Here is a 22,210-nt window from a genome sequence, read left to right as displayed (position 1 = left end):
ATGTGGGGGCTACTTTCACTATACACCTTATAAAAATGGAGATACAACAACAAACTTTTGGGCTAATAGGAACAACATTGTTTTATTTTTAATAATTATTATGTTCATAGTAGGGTAATCTTAAAGCCAAGAGAAGTCACGTTAAAACTTACAGCATATAGTAAATAGTTTGACATATAGCCTAGCCTATATTAGTTGTTCATAAGTAGGGCCACTTGATACAAACATTTTTCCGAACTAGGCATTGTGCAGCCAATGCGCAATAAATGCTCACTCAGAAACATTACTTTGAAGATGTAGTGTTTAGGTATGATCCCATGTCCGTCCAATAATTAAACTTACAGCATTTATGGTCAATAGTGTAAAGTACATCATACATTTTTTTCAGAATTTTAAAAATACCATTTTTTTAAATACGGTACGTAACATTTTTCAAAACTTTCTTGGAAAATGGAATTTTTTAGAATATAGTCATGTTGCATATCAAATTAAAGCCCTGAACAACAGGAATGAAATGAGACCTTTCTGCCTTCTCTAGCATGAATAGAACTCAGTCTGTGAATTTTTCAAGATCTCCCCGCAAGTAAAAAAACGCCGATTTTTGAAGTTTTTAAAAATTAATTATAAATAAACGGGAAGATATAAAAATAAAAAAAAAATGTTCTGTGTTTGTATTTATTAGGGTAACAAACGTGGAAAATTTTATAAAAATCTGAGATGGTCGGGTTGTGACCCTTGTTGATTTGATATGGAATGGCCCGATTCTGAATCAACCACTTGACGGATTTTCACGATTTTTGTGTTGAAAGAAAGTTAATTTTGAGAACTAGGGAATGTTGAAGCCATAAAATCTTTAGTTTTAGTCATACCAACGATAGCACAGTGACAACGGAGTAATACTGACGATCACGCTGTGACCACGGAATCGTACCGTCGATCACGTGGTGACCGTGAGTCATACCAACGATCACGCCGTGACCACAGAGTCAGATTCTCCAGAGACCGCGAGTCATGCCGACAATCACGCCAAGACTGTGATTCATACTGACGATCACACCGTGACCACGGAGTCATACCGTCGATCACGTGGTGACCGCGAATCATACCACCGATCATGCCGTGACCGCAGAGTAATGCCGACGATTCTGCCGAGACCGTGAGTTAAACCGAAGATCATGCCATGACCACGGGGTAATACTGACGATCACGCCGTGACCGCGAAGTCATACCGCGATTCCGCCGAGACCACGGTGTCATACCGACAATCACGCAGTGGCCGCAGAGTCATACCAATGATCACGCGGTGACCGCAGAGTCATTTCGACAGTCGCACCGTGACCAAGAGTCATTTCGACAGGCGCACCGTGACCGCGAGTCTCAATTTTCTATACAAGTAGGCCTAAATTTTAAATAATTTTTTTGGTTATGATAGACAAGTGCCACAAATGGTAAAAATTGTTTTTGGTTTTCTCATTTGGTAACTGCAATACTCAAGACTTTCTTGTTAAGCACAGGAAAAAAATCCCGTCCCGTCCTGAAAATCGGCAAGGAAATAAAAATCGCGTCCCGTCCTGTCCCGAACTAAAAATTCAATCCCGTCCATCCCTAGTTTTTAGCGAATTACCCATATAGGGAATAAGCTATTACCGTAGTACTCATACTCAAAACAACTGTTTTGAAAGCCTAAAAAATGCCCTAAACTTAGTTTCATTGTTGAATTAAATGCCTGTTAAAACACCCTTCTTCCTCCATGCCAAAGAGTCTTCATTTACTAAATTCACTAGTAAAATTTCTTCATTATCCTCTTCCTCCAGCAGCAAAGTTACAGCAATAAGTCTGACATCCATGTTGTCCATGGCTGAAGATATAATCGCGTGCTGCGAGGGTGGGGTTATAGAAAACACCCTCATTTTTTATCACGCACGTGTGATTCCCGCGTGTCACAAATCACAGATCACGCAATAACACTGCGTGGTTCAGAGAAACCAAGCCTTAATGGACCTCCATGAACTAAGAGAAGTTTAAATTTTGTCTTTCAGCCTGATTATCTTTTTTTCAAAAATTCATCAAACATAGCTTATCTGATTATATTCACCAATGCATCAAACTTACCGCTTCTTTCTCGATCTTCCTCCTCTTGAGATCGAACGTCTGCGCTGCCCAGTTAGTTGCGACTGCAGGATCATCAGTAATGAGGACGTTGTCAAACAAGATCTGGTTGGACATCGTCCACAGCTCAAAGCCGACAGCAAACTGTGAAGCAGAAAACAAAATTGTAAAACAAAAAGCTTGTGGTGGCCAAAATAATGTAGTCGACATGAAACATATGTTAGAAGATGAATTATGACAATTCTTTGTATAATTAGTTTGTACCCTAGAGAATGATAAAACTTTTCATCTGTGCTGTAAGGAAAAACCAATGTTACACCCTTACAGCATGCAGTCTACGTAACATATGCCAAAGAATGAGGTTGACACTAAGTCAAATCCAAACAAGATAAATAATGTTGACTATGTAAATTAAAACTTACGATCGTTGTCATCTTGTACGGATGTTTGTCCTCGAAGTAGTCAGGGTTGGGGATGCGACGAGGACTCCACTTGCCCTGGTAGTTGGGGTTGTCAATCATCGGAGCTCGCCACTTGCCTTTGAACTCCGGATTAACGATGTCTGGAGCCTTCCACTCGCCACAGCCTGGAGCCTCCTCACACGCGGGGTTTGGCACCAGCGGCGCCTCCCACTCTCCGTCCATCTCCTCATCCCTACAATGAGGTGTTAAGAGATCAAGTGATTCCATTACTGATGTACCTCAAGTCAATTCTCGGTACAACCAGTTTTTGTGAAAGTACTAAGTAAGCCTATCGCACATTGCTGTTTTAAAGACGGTTTACCTTTTTTGGTTAAATAGCTTCTTTTCTCATAGGAAAAAAATGTCATCAACGACAACAAATTAATATTATAATTATTGTGTTTAGTAGTTAATTTGTTGTACGTGTCTCCTCCAGGGCTCTCTATCATTATAACCCTCCTAACCCTAAAATTCTTTGAATCCTATATTCCTATTTATCATAGATATAATTGTAGCACATTCCAATTTTTATAACAGTTCTTTAGTTTAAAATGTTGGCAACAAGAAAAAAATCTTATTATTAATTGTGCAAGTTGTTAGTTTTTTTTGTGTTTCTCATTCCCGGATGGACCCTCTATCGTTAGATGAACATCTTAACCCACAAATTTTTTGAATTACTTAGAAACGTTGCACTAGACATACCAGTCAGAGGGTTTCTCAGCAGTAGGATCAGGTATATTCTCAGGTTCGTCGTCTAGCCACCCATCAGGCTTGCTGGCACTGGGATCCGGGATGAACTGAGGTGCGTCCTCATCCCAGTCTTCCGGTTTACGAGCTTCTGCATCAGGGATCTTCTCCCTCTCGTCCCAGTCCTTGGGTTTGACATCGTTAGGATCGTCAATCTCCTGTGGCGGGTTCACTGGGGGAGTGAAGTCTTCCAAAAGACTGCCTTCATTTACTACCTAAAAATAAGACAGAATTACTATGGTCTCTTTAATTTGTTGCATGGCGTTATACGTTATAACATGTTAACTTGAGTTATCAATATATATTTCTCTTAATAAATTAAGAGGTTGGTTTGTTGGAAATTTGTATGCTTGTGATGGAACAGGCGCCCTCATTTAATGACCTTGGATTTGATAGAACTTAGACCTACCTTATGATCCAAGAGGACTTGGAAGGAGTTGTCTGGCTTCACTATTAGAGTGTACAGATGGGGAGTTTTGTCTGTAAAAGGCTCATCAAGTCGCTCCTTTGGTTTCTTGCAGTGCTTCTCCGTTAGTGTTCCGTTCACTGGATTCTTGTGACGGAAGATGAAATGTAGCTGAAAGGAAAAATTTATTTAGAAAATAAGATAATGTCAAGAGCTTTGCTTTCACCATCAATCTAAATTACACATTATTATTAATTTTAAGTTTTAGTTATTTGGAGCGCACTTTGAAAGAAATACTGTAGAATTTACTTATTTCATATACGTATATATATCTTGAATGTATATATCTAGGATTAAGCTCATTACCGGTAGTAAGATTAAAATTTTAGGCTATACCGGTACCTTAGAATTTAAATAAAAATCTGTACTGGGTTCAAAGTCTGAATAGTAATAAAAGAACTGCAAAAAGTAACGAAAGATATTAGAATTAACTAGGACGAACCTTGTAGTCATTCCCGCACTTGTCTGGACCGAACATGATAGTGTAGGGTGTCTTGTCATGCAGCTTGCGCAGGTCGGCCGACTGCTTGTCTTCACTCAACAGTTTGAGATAGGCTCCGCCGCACTCTTGGCCGTTCTGATGGATCACCTCGTACTGGACGATAAGAGGCTTGTCTCGGAACACAAAGGGTCGGTCCAGCTTGGCAGAGATCGCTGAGTGTTTGGCCTTAGACTTCAGCACCAATCCCAGATCACCTTTCAACGGGTCTCGCTCTGCCGGTTCAATCTGCCACACACCTACGATGCAATTGTAAAACATTTGTTAGTTTAAAAGGCTTATTTCTCATATAATTTAGCGAACTTAACCTATTAAATATATGTACCTAGCAAAATCAACTAGGATGCTAAGACAGAATGTTTGACAAAGGGAAGGTTTGAGTTTGGGAGATTAGTTTATAAATTATATTTTCAACTGATAATTAGGGAGCTTTGATAGCAAATTAGGACCTATAACAATATGCTAAATAATAGGGGTGTGCGAGGCAGCAAAAAATTTTTGTTTGGAATCGACGATTTGATACAAAAGGTCTTCGATTTGAATCGATGAAGCAATACGACATTTTTCTATTCATACCTGTCAATGGAGTGAAGTAACAATAGGCTAATTAAAATTTACCACATTTGTGTAATGCAAATTTTTGTTGATGTGGTATTAGGCCTATTCATACATATGACATATATGAATTTTAGGAGAAAAGATATTTATTTTCAATCATATATTAGAAGAACCTGTATTGCTGGAAAAATCAGTGAGCTGCTTGCTGCTTATTTGCCTATTTCATAATTTTTACTTGCAGAATCATATTGTTAAGCATGTTACCTATTATAATATTGATATTACAAATAAAGATATGTTTTGGTGTAAACAAAAATGTATCAGTCTAAAACATTAATTACTAGTTAAGTAAGTTATCGAGTAGCAATTTTTCAGACCTTTGTTAATTTTAGAATGGTTTTTGTGTGACTTGTTTTGGCTATTGCACAGTAGTAAAACATGTCTCACACTGCTTAAACACTTAACAAAACTTCTCATCATTTGCAATATCAAAACAAAAAATTTTAAAACAATTAAAGCAATTAACTTACAAGAAAAGAAAAAATTAAATAAGAAAGCCTACGCAAAGGAAACGCAACAATGCGCTCCTGTATTGCGCGTATTGTGTTGACTTTCTGTAGGCATTTTTCGAATATGGATACTGATTCCCTCATGCATTGAATCGTTTTTTGATCACCACTGAATCGAATCGTGATTTGATGCATTGAATCGATTGGTAATTTCGATGCATTTTTTATGCATCGCCAACCCCTACTAAATAATGAAACCATTATTAGTATGTCTTGATGGAATTATTAGTTAGATGGAATTCTGAACTGCTCAAATAAATTTCACATTATGCTCGTCTCTGATGCAAAATTACCAAAATAACCAAGATCATACTTGTGATCTTTTATTGCAGCAACCCTCATTTCTACTGGACTCAATTCAAATCTTAAACTCTCATCACACAGAGGTTTTTTTTACAAAACTTTTGTAGTAGATCATAATTTTAGAAATATGATAAAAATTCAATCTTAAACCCAATTGACAAAACAATTCCTAATTACATACCATCGTACTTCGCAATGTCTTCATCAATTCCTTCTTTCTTGGCTTCTGACTTGACCCACTTCCTGTTGAAACTTGCCGGGTCATCAAAATGCTCCGCCATGTAGACAGAAGAGCCGGGAGGTAAAGTTGGGGTCACATAGTCAACATCATCAACCGTCTCAACAACTGCTTCGGCCTGTAATGTTGAACCCATTGTTAACACCAGAACTAATACCCCTGGGTAAACAAGTCAGTTAGATAAGCTCTTCAATTAATGTTAAGTAGGCTAGTTCTATTAAATTAAAATAATTAGGAAGTTATATCCAACTTACAATTTGACAGTATAAAACACTGTTTCATAGTAGATATAGTTTCAATTAACTAGAAACCAGTTTTTATCATCACTATGGGAAAATGTTTGGGTAACTTAACTAACTTTTGTTTTAAAAATTTAGGTCACACGCAAAGTTTAGTCACTCAGGGTGGCCACACAACTCCTAGGAAAAATTCACACATTTTTCCCAATTAAATGTGAATTAATTAATTAGTTTTTTTTTTTTTTTTAGATTACGTTAGATTTTCAATGACGCAAAACAAAATAAATCGGCGATTTCGGGCGGGTATTTTCAGCGATAACTATAATTTATTTTAAACTTCACAGTTTTTTTTCTGTCCAAATTGACGTACTATTCCCGGTTTTCTCGGTTTCCAGGTTGGCTGGACACCCTTTAACAGCAGGCCTATATCAGGTAATTCTTATCACCTAATGGAAAAAAAAATTACCGTACTGTAATTATAATTGACCTGGTATCCAAACTAACAAGGACTGAACACTTTAATTTCAGAATAAGCAGATTTCTTTGATGCGAACCTCGCTAATCCGACCTCCGATGGTCCGAACGTGCCGCCAACAAAATAGGCTTCCGCTAACATAACCTCATTGTCCAAGAAAAAGGGAATGTTGCTGAAAGTCAACAGTCCCGGAAGATCAAATAATTTATACCTGTGCCGCTAGGTCAAAAACTACAATGTTTGCAGTGTCTGTAGATCAAAAATCCCAGAAAGTCAAATAGTACAGTCCGGGCTAAAAGTTTAGTCTATGTTAAAGCAATTGACTTATTGGGAATTTGACCTAATGCAACAGCAGGATTAATATAACGAAATACGGTAAAATACAAGTTCAGTTTCGCTGAGTCAAAAGTGTCGGAAGATCAAAAGCAATAAAAGTGAACGTCGATTCAGTGTAAAGTAGACCTCCTGCAACGCTTACTACACCAACAAAACTCGCTTTTAGTTACTTCGTGTTTTGTCATAATTAGAATAGAGCTAAAATTATCATATTTGGTACATAGCTTATTTATTAATGCTTCTTGCCAACTGTTTGGTCAACACTGTAAATAGGTATAGTTTATGTAATGAAAAGCCTTTCGTCAAAATTTGTGGCATAAAATACACGCAAGGACGATCTGAACATTTCTGGTTATTATATACGTTTGTAAAAGGAGATCCATTTAATTGTAGAACTATTTTATGAGTTATAATGTAGTCTACATATAAACTGTGTAATGTATTACGCCACGGAAGGGTTGAAACCTGTCCAAACTATCATATATATTATTATAACGTAAATGGGGTTTTTTCACGATTCTGAATCAACCAGTCGATGGATTTTCATTAGTTTTGTGTTGAAAGAAAGACCATTTTGAGAACTAGATAATTTCAAAGCCATAATTTAAAATTAATGTCCCAGTTTTTTATAAATTAAGTTTTAGTTTTTAAAAAGTCTAGCAGCCGATGCTAACCTTCTCCAATAAGTCAATGCTTCTAGCTAGCTTTTAGTACATTATAATTTGCTTAACATAACAGCTGTAACATTCAGTATTTGTGACACAAATTCAGCATTTGGAAGAAAATTCAAATACATACTTATGGTTGACTTATTTATACTATGTATGTGTAATGCTGACCATTGATACATTTACTTCTTCGGTACGAGGATGGCAGTTTAATTAAATGTGCATAGTAAAATACAGTAGTAGGATGTTCAAATTATTTTTTAAAGTATTCTTTGTAATCATCGATTTGTTTTAGTCCAATATAATTTGTTTTAACTAACAGCTGGTTGAATGTGCTATGTATACTTATAAAAGGCAAAGCCCTCACTGACACACTCACTCTCACTCACGCATCATCACTAATTCTCCCACTTCCCATTTACCTAGGAGGCTGAAATTCGATACACCGATTCTTTGGGCATTAAATAGGAAAACTAAGTAGTTTTTATTATGATCGGGCATTCGGGCTCCGCCCCAGTGGCTCTGGAGTTTCCCATCTTAACCTTATGATTTTTCATATTTAAAAGGAATTAATGAATCATAACAGCTGTGTCAATTTAACAATTTATGACAACAGCTAATTTGCAACCAAAAGCTGAGTGAGCGTTTCGAACGAACTTCAACCTGGAGGCGAGTTAACCCCAAGGCAAGTGAGCTCAGCGAACGAGCTCCAACCTAAAGGTGAGAGAGCGTAGCGAACGAACTTCAACCAGGACTTGATTGAGCCATGCGAACGAGCTAATCTTGAAAATTAATTAGTTTAACGGGGCAAAGCCAGCGGGTACAGCTTGTTATTCTATAGAATTATTAGGTTTTTAGCTGTCATCGTTATTCGGGGACCGAGCAGGTCCCTAGCAGCGACCACAGAATTAAAATTTTAATTTTAATTCTGTGGTCGCTGGTCCCTAGGGCCGCAAAATTAGCTGCCCGCTTACTTACTTAAAACATGAATGCATATTAAATACACAATCAGTATCCATAGAATTATTTTATTGTCACCGTTGCCTAGCAACAATTTATTTTTATTTTTGCTGATGCCTCGAATTATTTCTTCACATAACCTTAAAGTTGTAGTTGTGCTAACCATCAGTGTGCATTATTATAGAGGTGAATAGTGGCAATAGGGTATAGTGTGGTGCAAAATAGCGTTCGTACCACGGACCGAAATGGTTTTGCAGCTCTCGATCGAGACGAAGTCGAACTATCTCGAGCCGGCAAAACCTTATTTTTGGCCCTAGGTACGAAATATACTATTAAATGGGTTGTAGCTTAATCGGGTTTCAACTTTATTTAATTTACAGTCTGTTTCAAAAGTAGAAAAATAAGCAAATACATTAACAATAATACAACGTTAAAAGTATAGTGATTTACCACTCTCAACACTAGCTGACAAAGATAATTTTGATAACACAGCCGAATCTGAATGGGAGGTTTAAATGTCGTAAATGGTGTTGTGATTGTCCAATAAATTTAGTGCAAGATGAGAGCTCGCCTTGTGGTCGGAAACTTGACCAAAAGTATGTATTTTTCCAACTTATCTATATTTACCCTATGCTATAAATAAGACATGTAAATGGAATTTCTTCTATTTGGTTTTATTTTCTGTTTACATTTAGTTGTTATTTCGTTACCTACATGGCAACCCATACGGCCCAAGTTATTTTTAAAATTTTAAATTCGTTTCTTGTGTTTATTTTTGAGCCTATTTTAATTTATAAAGGGATTCATCACATCTACAGGAAAATATCTTTCATTTGGTACCAACCGCGTGTAATTCGTTCCAGTAGTATGGTCAGGCTAGCTGTCATAAGTTTTGCAAAAGTTGTTTTGTATAAGACGATTTTGAATGATTTTCCAATTTGATTATCTTTTTTCACTAGATTTTGTAATTTCTTCTTTGACTTTTCAAATTCTAAGATTATTATGAAGTGTTCTGTTAGTAACAAACCAAGGTGCGTTGACAATTTTACGTAGCAATTTTGATTGGTATCGTTGAAAAATTTCAATGTTTGATGTACTTGATGATCCCCAAAGTTGGATCCCATAAGTCCAAATTGGTTTTATACCTTTTCTGCAAAGTAACATTATTTTGTGTACTAAGTTTTGATTTAGATCCAAGAAGACAATTAAGCTTAGTTATTTTAAAATTTAGATATTGTCTTTTAGTCCAGATATGTGCCTTCCAATTAAGCTTTGCATCTAAGTGCATGCCCAAGTATTTTATTTCTGTTACTTTAGGGTGGTAAATATTGTTCATGGATACTGGAGGACATGTAGCCAGATTTAGGGTAAAAGTAATGTTTTCTGATTTATTTTCACTAATTTTGAACCTCCATGTTTTAAACCAATGTGAAATTTCATCCAAGTTTAACTGTAAATTTGCTGTAGTTTGAACCGGTTTGTCGTGGACAGATAAAATGGTCATATCATCCGCAAATGTGGCAACGATAGTATTTACAATTTCTGGTAGGTCCGATGTAAAGGGAATATACAAGTATGGTTCAAGTACGCTTCCTTTGGGGATTCCTGATTCTATAGGGTAAAGGTCAGTTAAATAATTTTGATGTTTAATTTGGAAAGTTCTGTTTGTAAGATATGATTTTTAAATATGAAAAACTGAATGGGGTAGCTAAATGTGGCATTCTTGTCAATAGTTCGATATATCGATAGTAATATACACTAACACAATCGTAATAAACGAAATAATTTAATTATATTTACTAAACAGATGCTTGTTTGCATTAGCAAAATAAATAACAATTTAGAAGTCATTTTGAGAAGTTATCTTAGTATTTCTGTTAAAGAAATGACATTTCTTCATAATCTTAACATCTCAAATTACTTTAATACTTTCATCTGAAATGGCTACCATACTAAATTCAAACTCACATAACAAGAAATTAAATAACATCTAAACATAAATTAAAAAGTTTTACACCACAATTAAAAAAACAAATGTACGATTGCTCTTGCTCATTCTTCGTCAGATTAGGCATAGGCACGAGACCCTCCTTCATTGCGCAGTCTGTAGTCTTGGAGATAAGAGAGATATGCGGTAAAGATAAGCAAGAACTGGAAAGGTCCGTTGTGGGTTTGCAATATTTATCTCAAAATTCAGCGCAAGGTTAACTAAATTTTGGAATTAGGGTCTGAATACGTGATTGGTGAAATCCAGGAGGCAATACTGAACTTGCACTACTTATGTTTTATCGCATTTTTTACCTTATCTACCAAAATTATGCTATTTTCCTTTGGCACTTTAGGGGGAAACGACTATTTCACCCTGAAAATCACGTTTGGAAATCGAGAAAAGCTTTAGAAATCGGCGATTATAAGCGCTTGAAAAATCTTTTTTTCTTTTAATGGAAGCCTATTTTTTATTATTCGAGTCATTTCAAACTTCTTTTCCTCTTGCACTTTTTCAGCAAACACATATTTCACCACGAAAAACACGTTTGAAAATCGTTAAAAGCGTTATAAATCATTAATATCGCCACATTTGACTGGTAAGTGTCAATAAAAGAGTGTAAAAGAGTCCTTGGAGCCTAGACGTTGTAACTCATAAAACAATGTAAGAACTACAAAGACAATTTATAATTTAACAATATACTAGATATTTAAATTACAATCACTCTGATGTTTGAAAAAATACTTTTGGACTGTAAATAAATCTCCAGCTGCTGTCTGAAATTAACGTAATTAACATCGCTCTTATGGGGGACAAATCCAAGATGGCTGTTAGCTTTCATTGACTCCACTGGAGAACAATAAAAAACTACAAAGAACATTTCTAATCTCACACTATACTCGATGTTAAATTATAATCACTTTGGTGTTTGAAAAAATATTTTTGGACGATAAATCGCTCTTCAGCAGCTGTTTGAAATTATCCAAAATGGCCACTAGCCTCCAAGGACTCCCTAAAATAACCTTTAGCTGAGCTCCTCAGCCCTAACCTAAGCTGGGTTTACCCAAAATCGGTAATTTTCGGCACTTTGCTGATCTAAGCATGGGTTAGGTTAGGTTAGGTTAGAGTAAGCTAGGTTGGATTACTTTGGTTTACCCACAAATTGGTAATTATCGGCACTTTGCTATTTTTTAATAAGTAAGGTAAATTAATAAGTACGCAATTAATAAGTACGGTAAACCATATTACTGCAGAGGCCGGTCTTTATAAGTTATATTGTCTATGAGAGATTTATTTTGGACCTATTTGCATAAGTATGGTGATGCAAATGCAGTTGTCATCGAATTTATAATCATCGATCAGTCTAAGTTTTATTTTGTCAATAAATGTAAATATCCTTTTTGGTTAACAAAGGATGCAACCGAATCTGTAAATTAAGACAAGTATGCGAAAAACTTAAGTTTTCCAACCACCATTATTGCCTTGTTTACAACTATAAAATCGGAAGTAAAAATAACAATTAGGACAGCGTATACTAACTATTTGATTTTTGTTGTGAGTTGTATACAATATCACTTCTTTTTGAAATTATGTCAAGTCCAAGAGACATACATCTAGTTTTGTATTAAAGTCTTCTGTCAAGAACTACACGAATGTAAATGTTACTGTGGACAAGGTAGCTGAAACATTTGCAAATAGGTGTAATAAATTTAAGAATATTGTATTAGTAAAAGTATCATATACATTTGTCATTGATATCACTGTATTAAATAATGTATTACCTAATTATTTGTAGGGAGTAAATTAGTTAGTAGACTATCTATTAATCGATTTGCAAGGTACATTATGAATATTTCATAATGTAGCTTGTAAATCGATTAATGTATTTAAACCAGACGCTCGTCAAATAATGCAGTTCAAGGCGGAAATGTAGTGAGGGATACATCAGGATTAGAATGTGTGTTACAGAACAAGAAACTGATGACAATAGTTGGAATAACTAGTCAATGTCAACGCACTCGATAAAAGCGCGGGATTAAAAAAGGCGCGAATATGTGCAAGTACTACTGTATAACCAACGACAACACCTATGAAAAACCAGACATAAGCTATATTACAACCAGGCCTACGAAAAAGTCAAACTATGTAAATAATGAATCACTGAATATGATTAGACGAAATCACAGAGGTACAAACTATGTTAGATATTTACGTGGTAAAGGAGTGTAGTTTCCTGATAGGTCTAAACAACGTCATCAGTTACCAAATCAATTATTTTTACTAGTTTTAGTCATACAATTGTTCTCATTTAAACTTGCGCTATTATGCTAATTCAACCTAGGGCAGATGTAGTTCCCACAATATATCTATACTTACACGAGGAGAGCGTGGTTTCGGTGATTTTGTAAAGTAAGAAATAATAGATGTAGAAAGAAATGTGTAGATTTTGAACTTTTTTCTTTTTTCATTGATTTACTGTGTTGATTATGCACCACAGTGCTTTGTACTGTAATTATTTTCTGCCATTATGAAAAATTCATTGCCAATATTTCTTTCAAGGTCCCTTGCATTATTTTGCGTGTACTAATATGTACTAGGTGTACAATGCAGTTGTCTGCTTGCAATTTTGAGCGGAGCTATCATAGTACTGTAATCCAATACTTTTGCAAAGTCAATGCTAAATATAGTTCACGTAATTGAGATGTCTCCTACAAGTCCACTAAGTCAATTGTATAATTGTTTCTCATAAATGGGATGACTACTTGTAGTATCCAAAGTCAATGCTTTATCTGTTTCTCTTAAATGAAATCTCTACTTGCAGTATCTAAAGTTAATGATAAATCTATGCTAAAACTATTGCCTTGGGTGTAGTACGCCAGTGTCACGGTGATAACGGCGGGAGTGGTCGTGGTAGGCACGGATGAGTCGTTGTTCTTGCAAGGCTGTTTTTTGCCTGTCTTCTGGCTCAGTCAGCACTTACACCATCGGGAAGAGATAGTACATCCAAACTAACAAAAATAGGTTCCAAGGACCCATATTAGATTTAATACAATTGGCGGCAAACGTTATTGTTGATTAGTATGTTAAATAACAATAAAACTGTTGTAGGAGTTTGTTCCTAACCGTAGGTGCTCTGTATAATATTTAAATCGCTAAAATTATACCCCAACAATCAACGTTTACAATCGTGATACGTAAACAAATGATCCAATAATATGTAAGCCGAAGGATCGTCGTAAATTAATGTCTTTCGTGTAATACAACAATATGATAATAAACAATGTTACTATATCACTAATAACGAGTACGTAGACCGTCGTAATTAGGCTCAAATTAAAATATAATAATGCAATGTCAGTATTAAACAATCTTAATACTTGTGCGTAACAATATTGCTGTACTACAGAGAAACAAGGGTTTTCGAGTCGCTGTTGAATAATAGGACAACAAGAAATTTAATAATAATACGTTAATGAATACTATTACTATTAAACAGTTTCAATCCCAAATATTTTACGGGCAAGCAAGTCGGTTGTATTATGCAGAAATAAAGCCTATAGTAGAATTATGAACGAGGAAACTCAAATAGTAAACCGCACGAATACCGTTATCAAACAGCTGATTGGGCCCCTCTTATCTCTTGCCCATTCATCCAGAGTACAATTGACGAGCTTAAACAGTGTACAGTACATTTCTTTTTACGTACAGGTCTAGAAGGGTAGGTACAGGTCGACTAGCATTTACAATTCTCACCAAATATTTGGTAAACTGAATGATAACTGAAAGATAACTGAATGCTCTGACATGAAGCAGTGTTCTTCTTTACCTATAAAACAAGGTTGACACCTTTCTTCACTGATCACGTAATGCGTGATTTTCTATAAAGTCTTGGAAAATAAAAGGAAAAATAGATAGACTACAGGTGTACTGTATGTGGTTTACACACAAATATTCATCAAACTGTGTGATAGTTTGTTATAGCAATGAACAGTTTGAGAGTACCTATCGTATTGTTTAAGTCGATGGAAAATCTCTGTTGATCCTGTTTTACAAGCAAACCAAAAAGATACAGTAGTCACCACTCTATGCGACATATTCTAGCCAGAATATTGTAATCGTATGATTCTATAAGCATTGGTAGGATTGCAAAGTACTACACAAACATTATTTCAAGGGTAATAACAGTCACAATTTCCGCTGACTTTAAAAGAGTCAACTAAACTATTATACTAATGGACACACAACTAAATGGAACAACTAATGGAAATTCTCACGATGTACATTCGTTCGATATAAGCATTGAGTATACACGTCAGTACATACGTGTATACCCAATGATATAAGCAACGGTTCTTGCAATTTATTGCTTATTGTTTTTTAGAGTTGTTTTCGGACTTACTCACACTCGTATAAGGTTTTCCACGTTTGTCATTGATAATGTAGCCATGTTGCTTTGAAATGGCGACCATACAAAATGTATGCATTTTAAGCCAAGTATGAATGGAGATGAGTGTGGGATGAGTGGAGCGATCTTGTTGTCCTGTTTGTGACTAAGGCCGACATAATCCTTAGACACAGCTGTTAATTAATAGTGCATACAGTCAATTAATAGCAGCAGAGGTCAAGTTTGGTATCAAATTAAAGGTTTTATTCATAAAAATACATTGCTGCAAACCCAAACTCAAACGAGGATGATGATAATAACGTTAATGATGTCGCTAAAACGTATCGTTTGAAATTTAACAGCTGAAAATAAGTGAAATAGAAAAGGTTTTGGTTAAATCCATCAAATTGTAATTGGACACTAGTAAATACTAGTGCACTTGTTGCTACCTCCCCCCTTCGGTTTCATGTATTCCTCTCAATCAGTTCAAACCTAGGAGGATTAAACATTAATGTTAATTAATGTTAAATCCTCCTAGATTCAAACCTGAAACACCCAGATCGAAACTCGCCTGTCGTTATTTTACCATCGCCTGTTTTTTAAATATATTTTTCAAAAAAGAAATATTATATTGATTTACTTTGGTTTTTAAAAATGTTAACGTTTTATTTTGTTAAAGATTTATGGTGATACGTAAATATTGTGGTGTAGTAGAGTATATTATATTGTAGTTAAGTGTTAAATTTTGAAATTTTAGGGTGAATCGAGATGAATCTTTGTTTATAACATGGGTCTCTCCTACCTTAACATACATACCAAGTTTGATAAACATCGGTTGGAAAAGTGCAAAGATAAATATTTGTATGTAAAAAATACAAAATGGCGGATATCTGGTTAACGAAATTATTTTGGAAAAAATGTTATCCTTGATTTTCTGTTTATTTTGACCCAAGGAATTACTAGGTAAAGTATCTCCCCGCTTATTTTAACACCCTGTTTATGATGTATTCTTATAAGTGAAAAATGTTAGCTGGTAATAAAGAAAGATGTTTTATAAATAATATGAATGTACTGGTGATCTGTATATTCACCTTTTTCTTGTCCTTAGATAAATTAAATTAGATAAATTAAAAGTCCACTCAGCAGTCGCATCGTACGATGTAGTTCTTTCCATGCGTTGCGAAATGCTACATTTGCCGTCCTCTTCAACCCAAGTTATCTACTGAACCACTGATTGTAAAAAATTCAAAAAAATATATTTTACGCATTACACTTTTGGCTACAACTTTGCCACAGACAAAACCTCTCTAACCCAAAAACAAAAAAAAATCTCGCATGCTAACTTTTTCATGTTAGAAATCACGATTTAAAACTATTTCACCATACAAATCATTTTTTATTAATTAGATCGGTAAATAGTTTAAAGTTCCAACAAAATAGTCATCGAGTAGGACTAACCAAGAAGCTCTGTGCCAAATTTCAAAATTTTAGCACAACTTTAAGAACACCAAAACACGAAATTATTGAAGACATGCGTCGAGAGGACTATCGTTGTTTTTAACAGATTATACTTTTGACCTTCCGGCACTGTTGACTCAGCGAAACTGAACTTATATTTTATCTTATTTCGTTATATTAAAACTGCTGTTGCATTAAGTCAAATTCCCAATAAGTCAATTGCTTTAAAATAGACTAAACTTTTAGCCCGGACTGTACTATTTGACTTTCTGGGATTTTTGATCTACAGACACTGCAAACATTGTAGTTTTTGACCTAGCGGCACAGGTTTAAATTATTTGACCTTCCGGGACTGTTGACTTTCTGCAACGCGTCCCAAGAAAAATACCTAGTAAACTTTATAAATTGGGTTTTTTTAGTCTAATGTGTTGAAATTTGTTGTATATATTTAACAGTTTCTGCCCATTATTAATAAGTTGGCCCTAGGCCCCCACATTATTGTTTTTGAAAAATCACAGTTCATTTGACAAAAATAAAATGGAAGTAAAACAATGGAATGTCGATCAAAGCTTCAAGGTCAAGCTATCCATTTGCACTGACAATTGTCTACTTCTCAAGGCCTACACATGACACATCTGTCTGCTGTGCGCTTGCTATCTCACTACATTTTGTGATTGGGTATTTGGTCATGACAACTTTAGTAGCCTGTGATTGGGTGATTAGTAAATAATAACTATAGCAACTTGTTGAGTGGGTAGATAAAGAGAAACTCAAGAAAGAATAGAAGAACAAAGAGAAAGAATAAGCAGTAAAAATTACGGTTCAAAAGTTATGGTAAATTATGTTATTTTCCCATAAAAACCCCATAAAGTAACAAAAAATAGGATTTTGGATAAAAATCCAGTTTTGATTTAACATAGTGATAGTATGGTATGGTCCTTACAATTTTGATAGTTTTTTTTTAATTTTTTATCAATTTTGATTTTTAATGGGGATTTTCCAATAAAAACTTATAAAAAACCGGAAAAATCGGATTTTCTCAAAAACGGCCCGAAAAAATTTTGATAAAAAATTTAGTATGTTATAGTCCTTTATATTCTGAACAAAATGGTACAAATCCCATCTCTGTAAAAATTACAGTTCAAAAGTTATTGTAAATCATGTTATTTTCCCATAAAAACCCCATAAAATAACGGACAATCAGGTTTCCCCAAAATTAATTGGCTCGAACGATTTTGATAAAAATTTAGTATCTTATAGGCCTAGTCCTTTAAATTCTGAAGAAAATTGTACAAATCCCATTTCCGTATATTTAATCTCACCGCTTACACATGATAAAGGTTGTTGACAAACTTATGGGAGAAAGTATGTGTCAGAATGCTGATACCGTTTATTTACTTAGCTGTACAATATTTGGCAATTTGTTTGTTTGAATAAAAGTTTGAAAAAGCTGTGATTTTGAACGTTACAGTTTTTATTACTGAACCAAGGTTAATGACATAACATAGGCCTAATCATCATGATTGCGCAATAGCCTACTAATTGTATTTTTATATTGTAATATGCAAATGCAAATTCTAAATTTAAAGTCAATTTATATACAGTTAATATTAGGAATTGTATGAGTTAGAAATAACTGTTTAATGTCATGTTGGATTAACCGTGTTTATTAGTTATCCATGGTCTGTTCTACATACGGTTTTACTACGGTAGAGTCCCGCAAACTTGGCGTAATGTGGACTCGAAGGGTGCCAAGTTTGTGAAATGCCGGGTTATTGGGAACTAGGGTTAAAAAAATGAGAACAATACAATTTTTAAGCCTTTTAGCTGTCATTGTTATTTATATTTATATTACAAGTCAGGATTAAGTCATCAGATATTGTACAATAAATCCTTGGTACGAGTTGTAAATGATTTTACTTGAGCTGGCTTGAGTACATGTTGAACTCGGACTCAAAAAATCACTAAGTAATTTTCTGAGCCAGGTGATGGCCGAGTTATCCAGACTGCCGGGTTATCGAGTGCCGAGTTTGCGGGACTCTAATGTGTCAATAAACACGGTCCTCTGATAATCCGACATTTTTTTGCTGTTCCGACCATGCTCCTGGTCCCATAGGTGACGGACTAGCGAGTTTCTACTGTAATAAGTTACGTAGGTACCGATCAATATCTTAATCTTAACAAATTTCCTAGTTGCAAATTTTAGTAGAAAAACACCCTAAATTAATTGAGCGCCCTAGAAGTAATTGAGCGTCCTAGGAAACACAATTTACAGCAAAAAAAAAGAAATCCAAACACCAGCCTTGTATAATAATAAGGTTACCAACCTCATCAGAGTCATCTACTTCCACCGATGCTTCACCGTCATTACATTTGACTAGAGCCACGCCACATAGAAACAATAAGCAGGTTAGGCCTATCAATCTCATCTGCAAAACAAAAAAAACGGTGATTAGTCAATAAGTATTTTTAACATAGCCAAGCCAAGGCCTATACTTACAAGTAGTTTAAGTTTAACTTACTGACTAGGCTAACTCACGAATACTAGAAAAATACCGGTATGGATCAAAAATATAAACAAATGACGTTTTTGGCCCAAAAATAAACATGATTTAACATTGCTTAAATGGAACTGCCAAAACATATGTTCCATGCTATTAGTATAGGATTCGGGCCAACAACGTCATTTGTTTATGTTTATGATCCATACCGGTATTTTCCTTGTGTTCGTGGGCTAACTTGACTTAAGTTATGAGTACCGGTGACCTTATAACTTAATTGTCTAGGTAGCCGAATAGTTATAGTGCTCGCCTTCAAATCTGAAGGCCGCTAGTCAGATTCCAAGTGAGATCGTTTCCGGACCCAGATGCCATTGGGCTATGAATTAAGTCAATGATGCTATCTAACAAAAAGGTTGGCGTTAGATGGTAACAAGACCAGGGTTTGAACCGTTTCCTCCCTTTCAAAACGTTAAATGCCACTGACGTAAGTTAGATAGGCTAATAGGGACTCTGAACAAGGCCTAACAATGATTTAGTTCAATCATCTTTGATTCCCTGAAAATAAAGATAATAGGCTAGCTTTTAGGCCTTACTAAGTACAAAAACAGTCTGAAGATACACAGAGGATACACGTCCGGCAGTGACGTCACCGGGTCGTGGGGGCCCGGAACGCCATTACCACAACCATACAATGTACAGCCATCGGTGTTCCGTGGAGTAGTGCTCGGCTAATATGCAATAAGTTAGGTTCCTGGTTCAAATCCCATCGGTAACATTAACTTTTTGTAACAGATTTTGCTTTGACTGCCATTTCTTCTTAACTGCACTTCTTTTCTTCAAATTTTTGGCATTTATAATTTTATTTTAAGAACAGAATTTAACACTGAAGATAACATGACTTAAATCAACAACACAATTCATTATACCCTAAACTTTACCTTCCTAATCTAACCTAACTTCAAACACTTAACTTAATAGGCTACAGTCACGAATCCGCATAACACCCAACCGACCTACCTCACAGCCCATGTCCAAATAAGAACTGAAGTAACTTAGTCCGTAAATCAACGTTCAGTTGAATTTACAAAAATGCCTCTCTACCTCTTTGTAGGCTATAGGCTAAACTTAACGACAGAGACCAACCGACAAGAGGCATTACAGTAATAAAATTCAAAAAATCGTAGGCTATAGTTAACCCTAGCAGTGGCCAACCGTCGCCTGGTGACGGTATGACGTTGATGCTTAGAATGGCCAATGTCGTCTGGTGACGGTATGGGCCGAAATTTTTTTAACGGTAAAAAAACACTTACAATCAACTCAGATGAGAATATTATATATACCATTCGAAAGATCACATTCTGAACTTTCATTTGATTACATAAACAAACCCTGTAGCAGGTATATAACAATGTCACGACGATTAGAAATCAAATGAAATTTTGGCGCGGTACGACTTTTGCAGCCGACACTTGGGAACTGGCAAAACACGTCTTGTTTGGCATTACCCTGCTCGGGTAATTTTCGTCTTGGGATGTTGCGGGTGGTACCACTGGATAGCCATTGATTTTATCTTCATTGTGGTAGTGATATTTATAACTAAATATTGATTGCACAATCGGTGCGATTTTATGAAAACAGCTGTTTTCGAAATTTCTAACAAATGGCCAACAGTCGTCTGGTGACAGTATGGAAAATACGAATTATATACAGTGAAAGTTATTATTACTAGTCATATAGTATATCATTTTGAAGAGGAAGAAATTTAGATTCAGAGAGTGGCAGCCCTGCACTCAGGGTTATTTCTGTATGCTCGCATGTAGACGACAAGTGAGTCATTACTGCTACAGTCTGTCAGCTGTCTTGTATTGCCATTGTTTGTTTGTGTTGTTGCCGGTAATAGTTTTATCCGCGATTTATTACTAAATATGTTATTAGTTCGTAGTGTTAGTGTCAGTAAAGTGTTGTGTGTGTGTGTATAACAGTAGGCTAATCTTCATGCATAAATATTACTGAATTGTGTGAAATAGTGTTCATAAAAGGTTGTATTTTGTTAGCATCATGTCCTAAAATGACGATTCTGACATTCAGAGATTGTTGTACCTATATAATGATATACCCAAGGTGTTATACATTTTTATAAAGGTAAATGAATATACTACAACATGTTTATAATGGTTTGGGGGTAAAAAATTTTGTAAAAAAGTTATAGCCTATACTAAATAGGCCTACTACTGTATTTTGTTAGCATCATGTTCAAAAATGACGATTCTGACATTCAGAGGTGCTATATATGCTATATAATGATTTACCCAATGTGTTATACATTTTTATAAAGGTAAATAAATACACTACAACATGTTTATATTGGTTTGGGTGTAAAAAATTTGGTAAAAAAATTATATAGGCTACTAAATACTGTACACTCTATTTTCTCGAAATGCGCAAAAAATTCAAAACGTTCTCAAATTGATACATAATCATAGGAGAAAATAACTTTTTACCATCATACTTATGACTTTTTTGGATTCCTTACTTCATTAGCTTTACAAATATGTAGGCTACATATCATCAGCCTACATAATGTTTCACAACACAAGCAAACACTGTAGGCTATAGTTTACACTTATTTGCGGTTTTGCGGTTATTGTATTATTATGTCCCTATTACGTACCTACAAAAAAAAAATATTTCTAACATGTTATACATTTTTATGTAGGTAATTGAATACACTACAAGATTATTATGTTGGTTTGAAGTAAACAAATTTGGTACAAAAGTTGTATACTAAGTACTGTGAATTTTTTTCTCGAGAAATCGCTAAAATATAAAAACATTATTTTATATACGTATGTTTATAGGTAAAAAATTATTTTTACCATAAACTTTATGACTTTTTTTGATTCCTTACTTCATTAGCTTTACAAACATGTAGGCCTATATATCATTATTAGTATACACATATATTATAGAACTTTTTACAACATAAACTAACACTGCACGGCTTTCAATTTTTTCGATTCTCCGTTTGTCATTATATTTCGCCCCAAAAACTTATAAAAAAAAATATTTTCCTAACATGTTAGGCTATATATTTCTATGTAGGGAATTAGATTGTCTACAAAATGTATATAATGAATTTCCCATAAAAAAATCTGTAGAAAAAAAATGCAGAGGCCGCTTTTGAAATTTCAAAAAAAAAATTCAATTTTTTTTTATTTTTTTCACTTTACCGATAAAATACACTGTCTAAAT

The 22,210-nt window shown here is 34.9% G+C and overlaps 1 protein-coding gene across 1 annotated transcript in view; it reads right to left on the bottom strand.

Annotated features, from left to right (window-relative positions):
* Positions 1-22,210, bottom strand: part of LOC128985462 (calnexin-like) — a 45,377-nt gene that overhangs the window by 22,472 nt on the left and 695 nt on the right. The window contains exons 2-8 of the mRNA XM_054404956.1: positions 18,785-18,886; positions 5,894-6,068; positions 4,226-4,521; positions 3,727-3,894; positions 3,273-3,532; positions 2,532-2,763; positions 2,113-2,253 (exon numbers count right to left, since the gene is read on the bottom strand). Coding sequence (XP_054260931.1) covers positions 2,113-2,253; positions 2,532-2,763; positions 3,273-3,532; positions 3,727-3,894; positions 4,226-4,521; positions 5,894-6,068; positions 18,785-18,886 — 1,374 coding nt within the window. The remainder of the gene's footprint in view (positions 1-2,112; positions 2,254-2,531; positions 2,764-3,272; positions 3,533-3,726; positions 3,895-4,225; positions 4,522-5,893; positions 6,069-18,784; positions 18,887-22,210) is intronic.

This window comes from Macrosteles quadrilineatus, unplaced genomic scaffold (genome assembly GCF_028750875.1).
Source record: "Macrosteles quadrilineatus isolate MER2022 unplaced genomic scaffold, UCM_ALF_1.0 Scaffold_2__2_contigs__length_208266976, whole genome shotgun sequence".
Taxonomy (NCBI): Eukaryota; Metazoa; Arthropoda; class Insecta; order Hemiptera; family Cicadellidae; genus Macrosteles; species Macrosteles quadrilineatus.
Note: the sequence above shows the minus strand (reverse complement) of the source record. Positions and strands in the feature narration are given on the sequence as shown.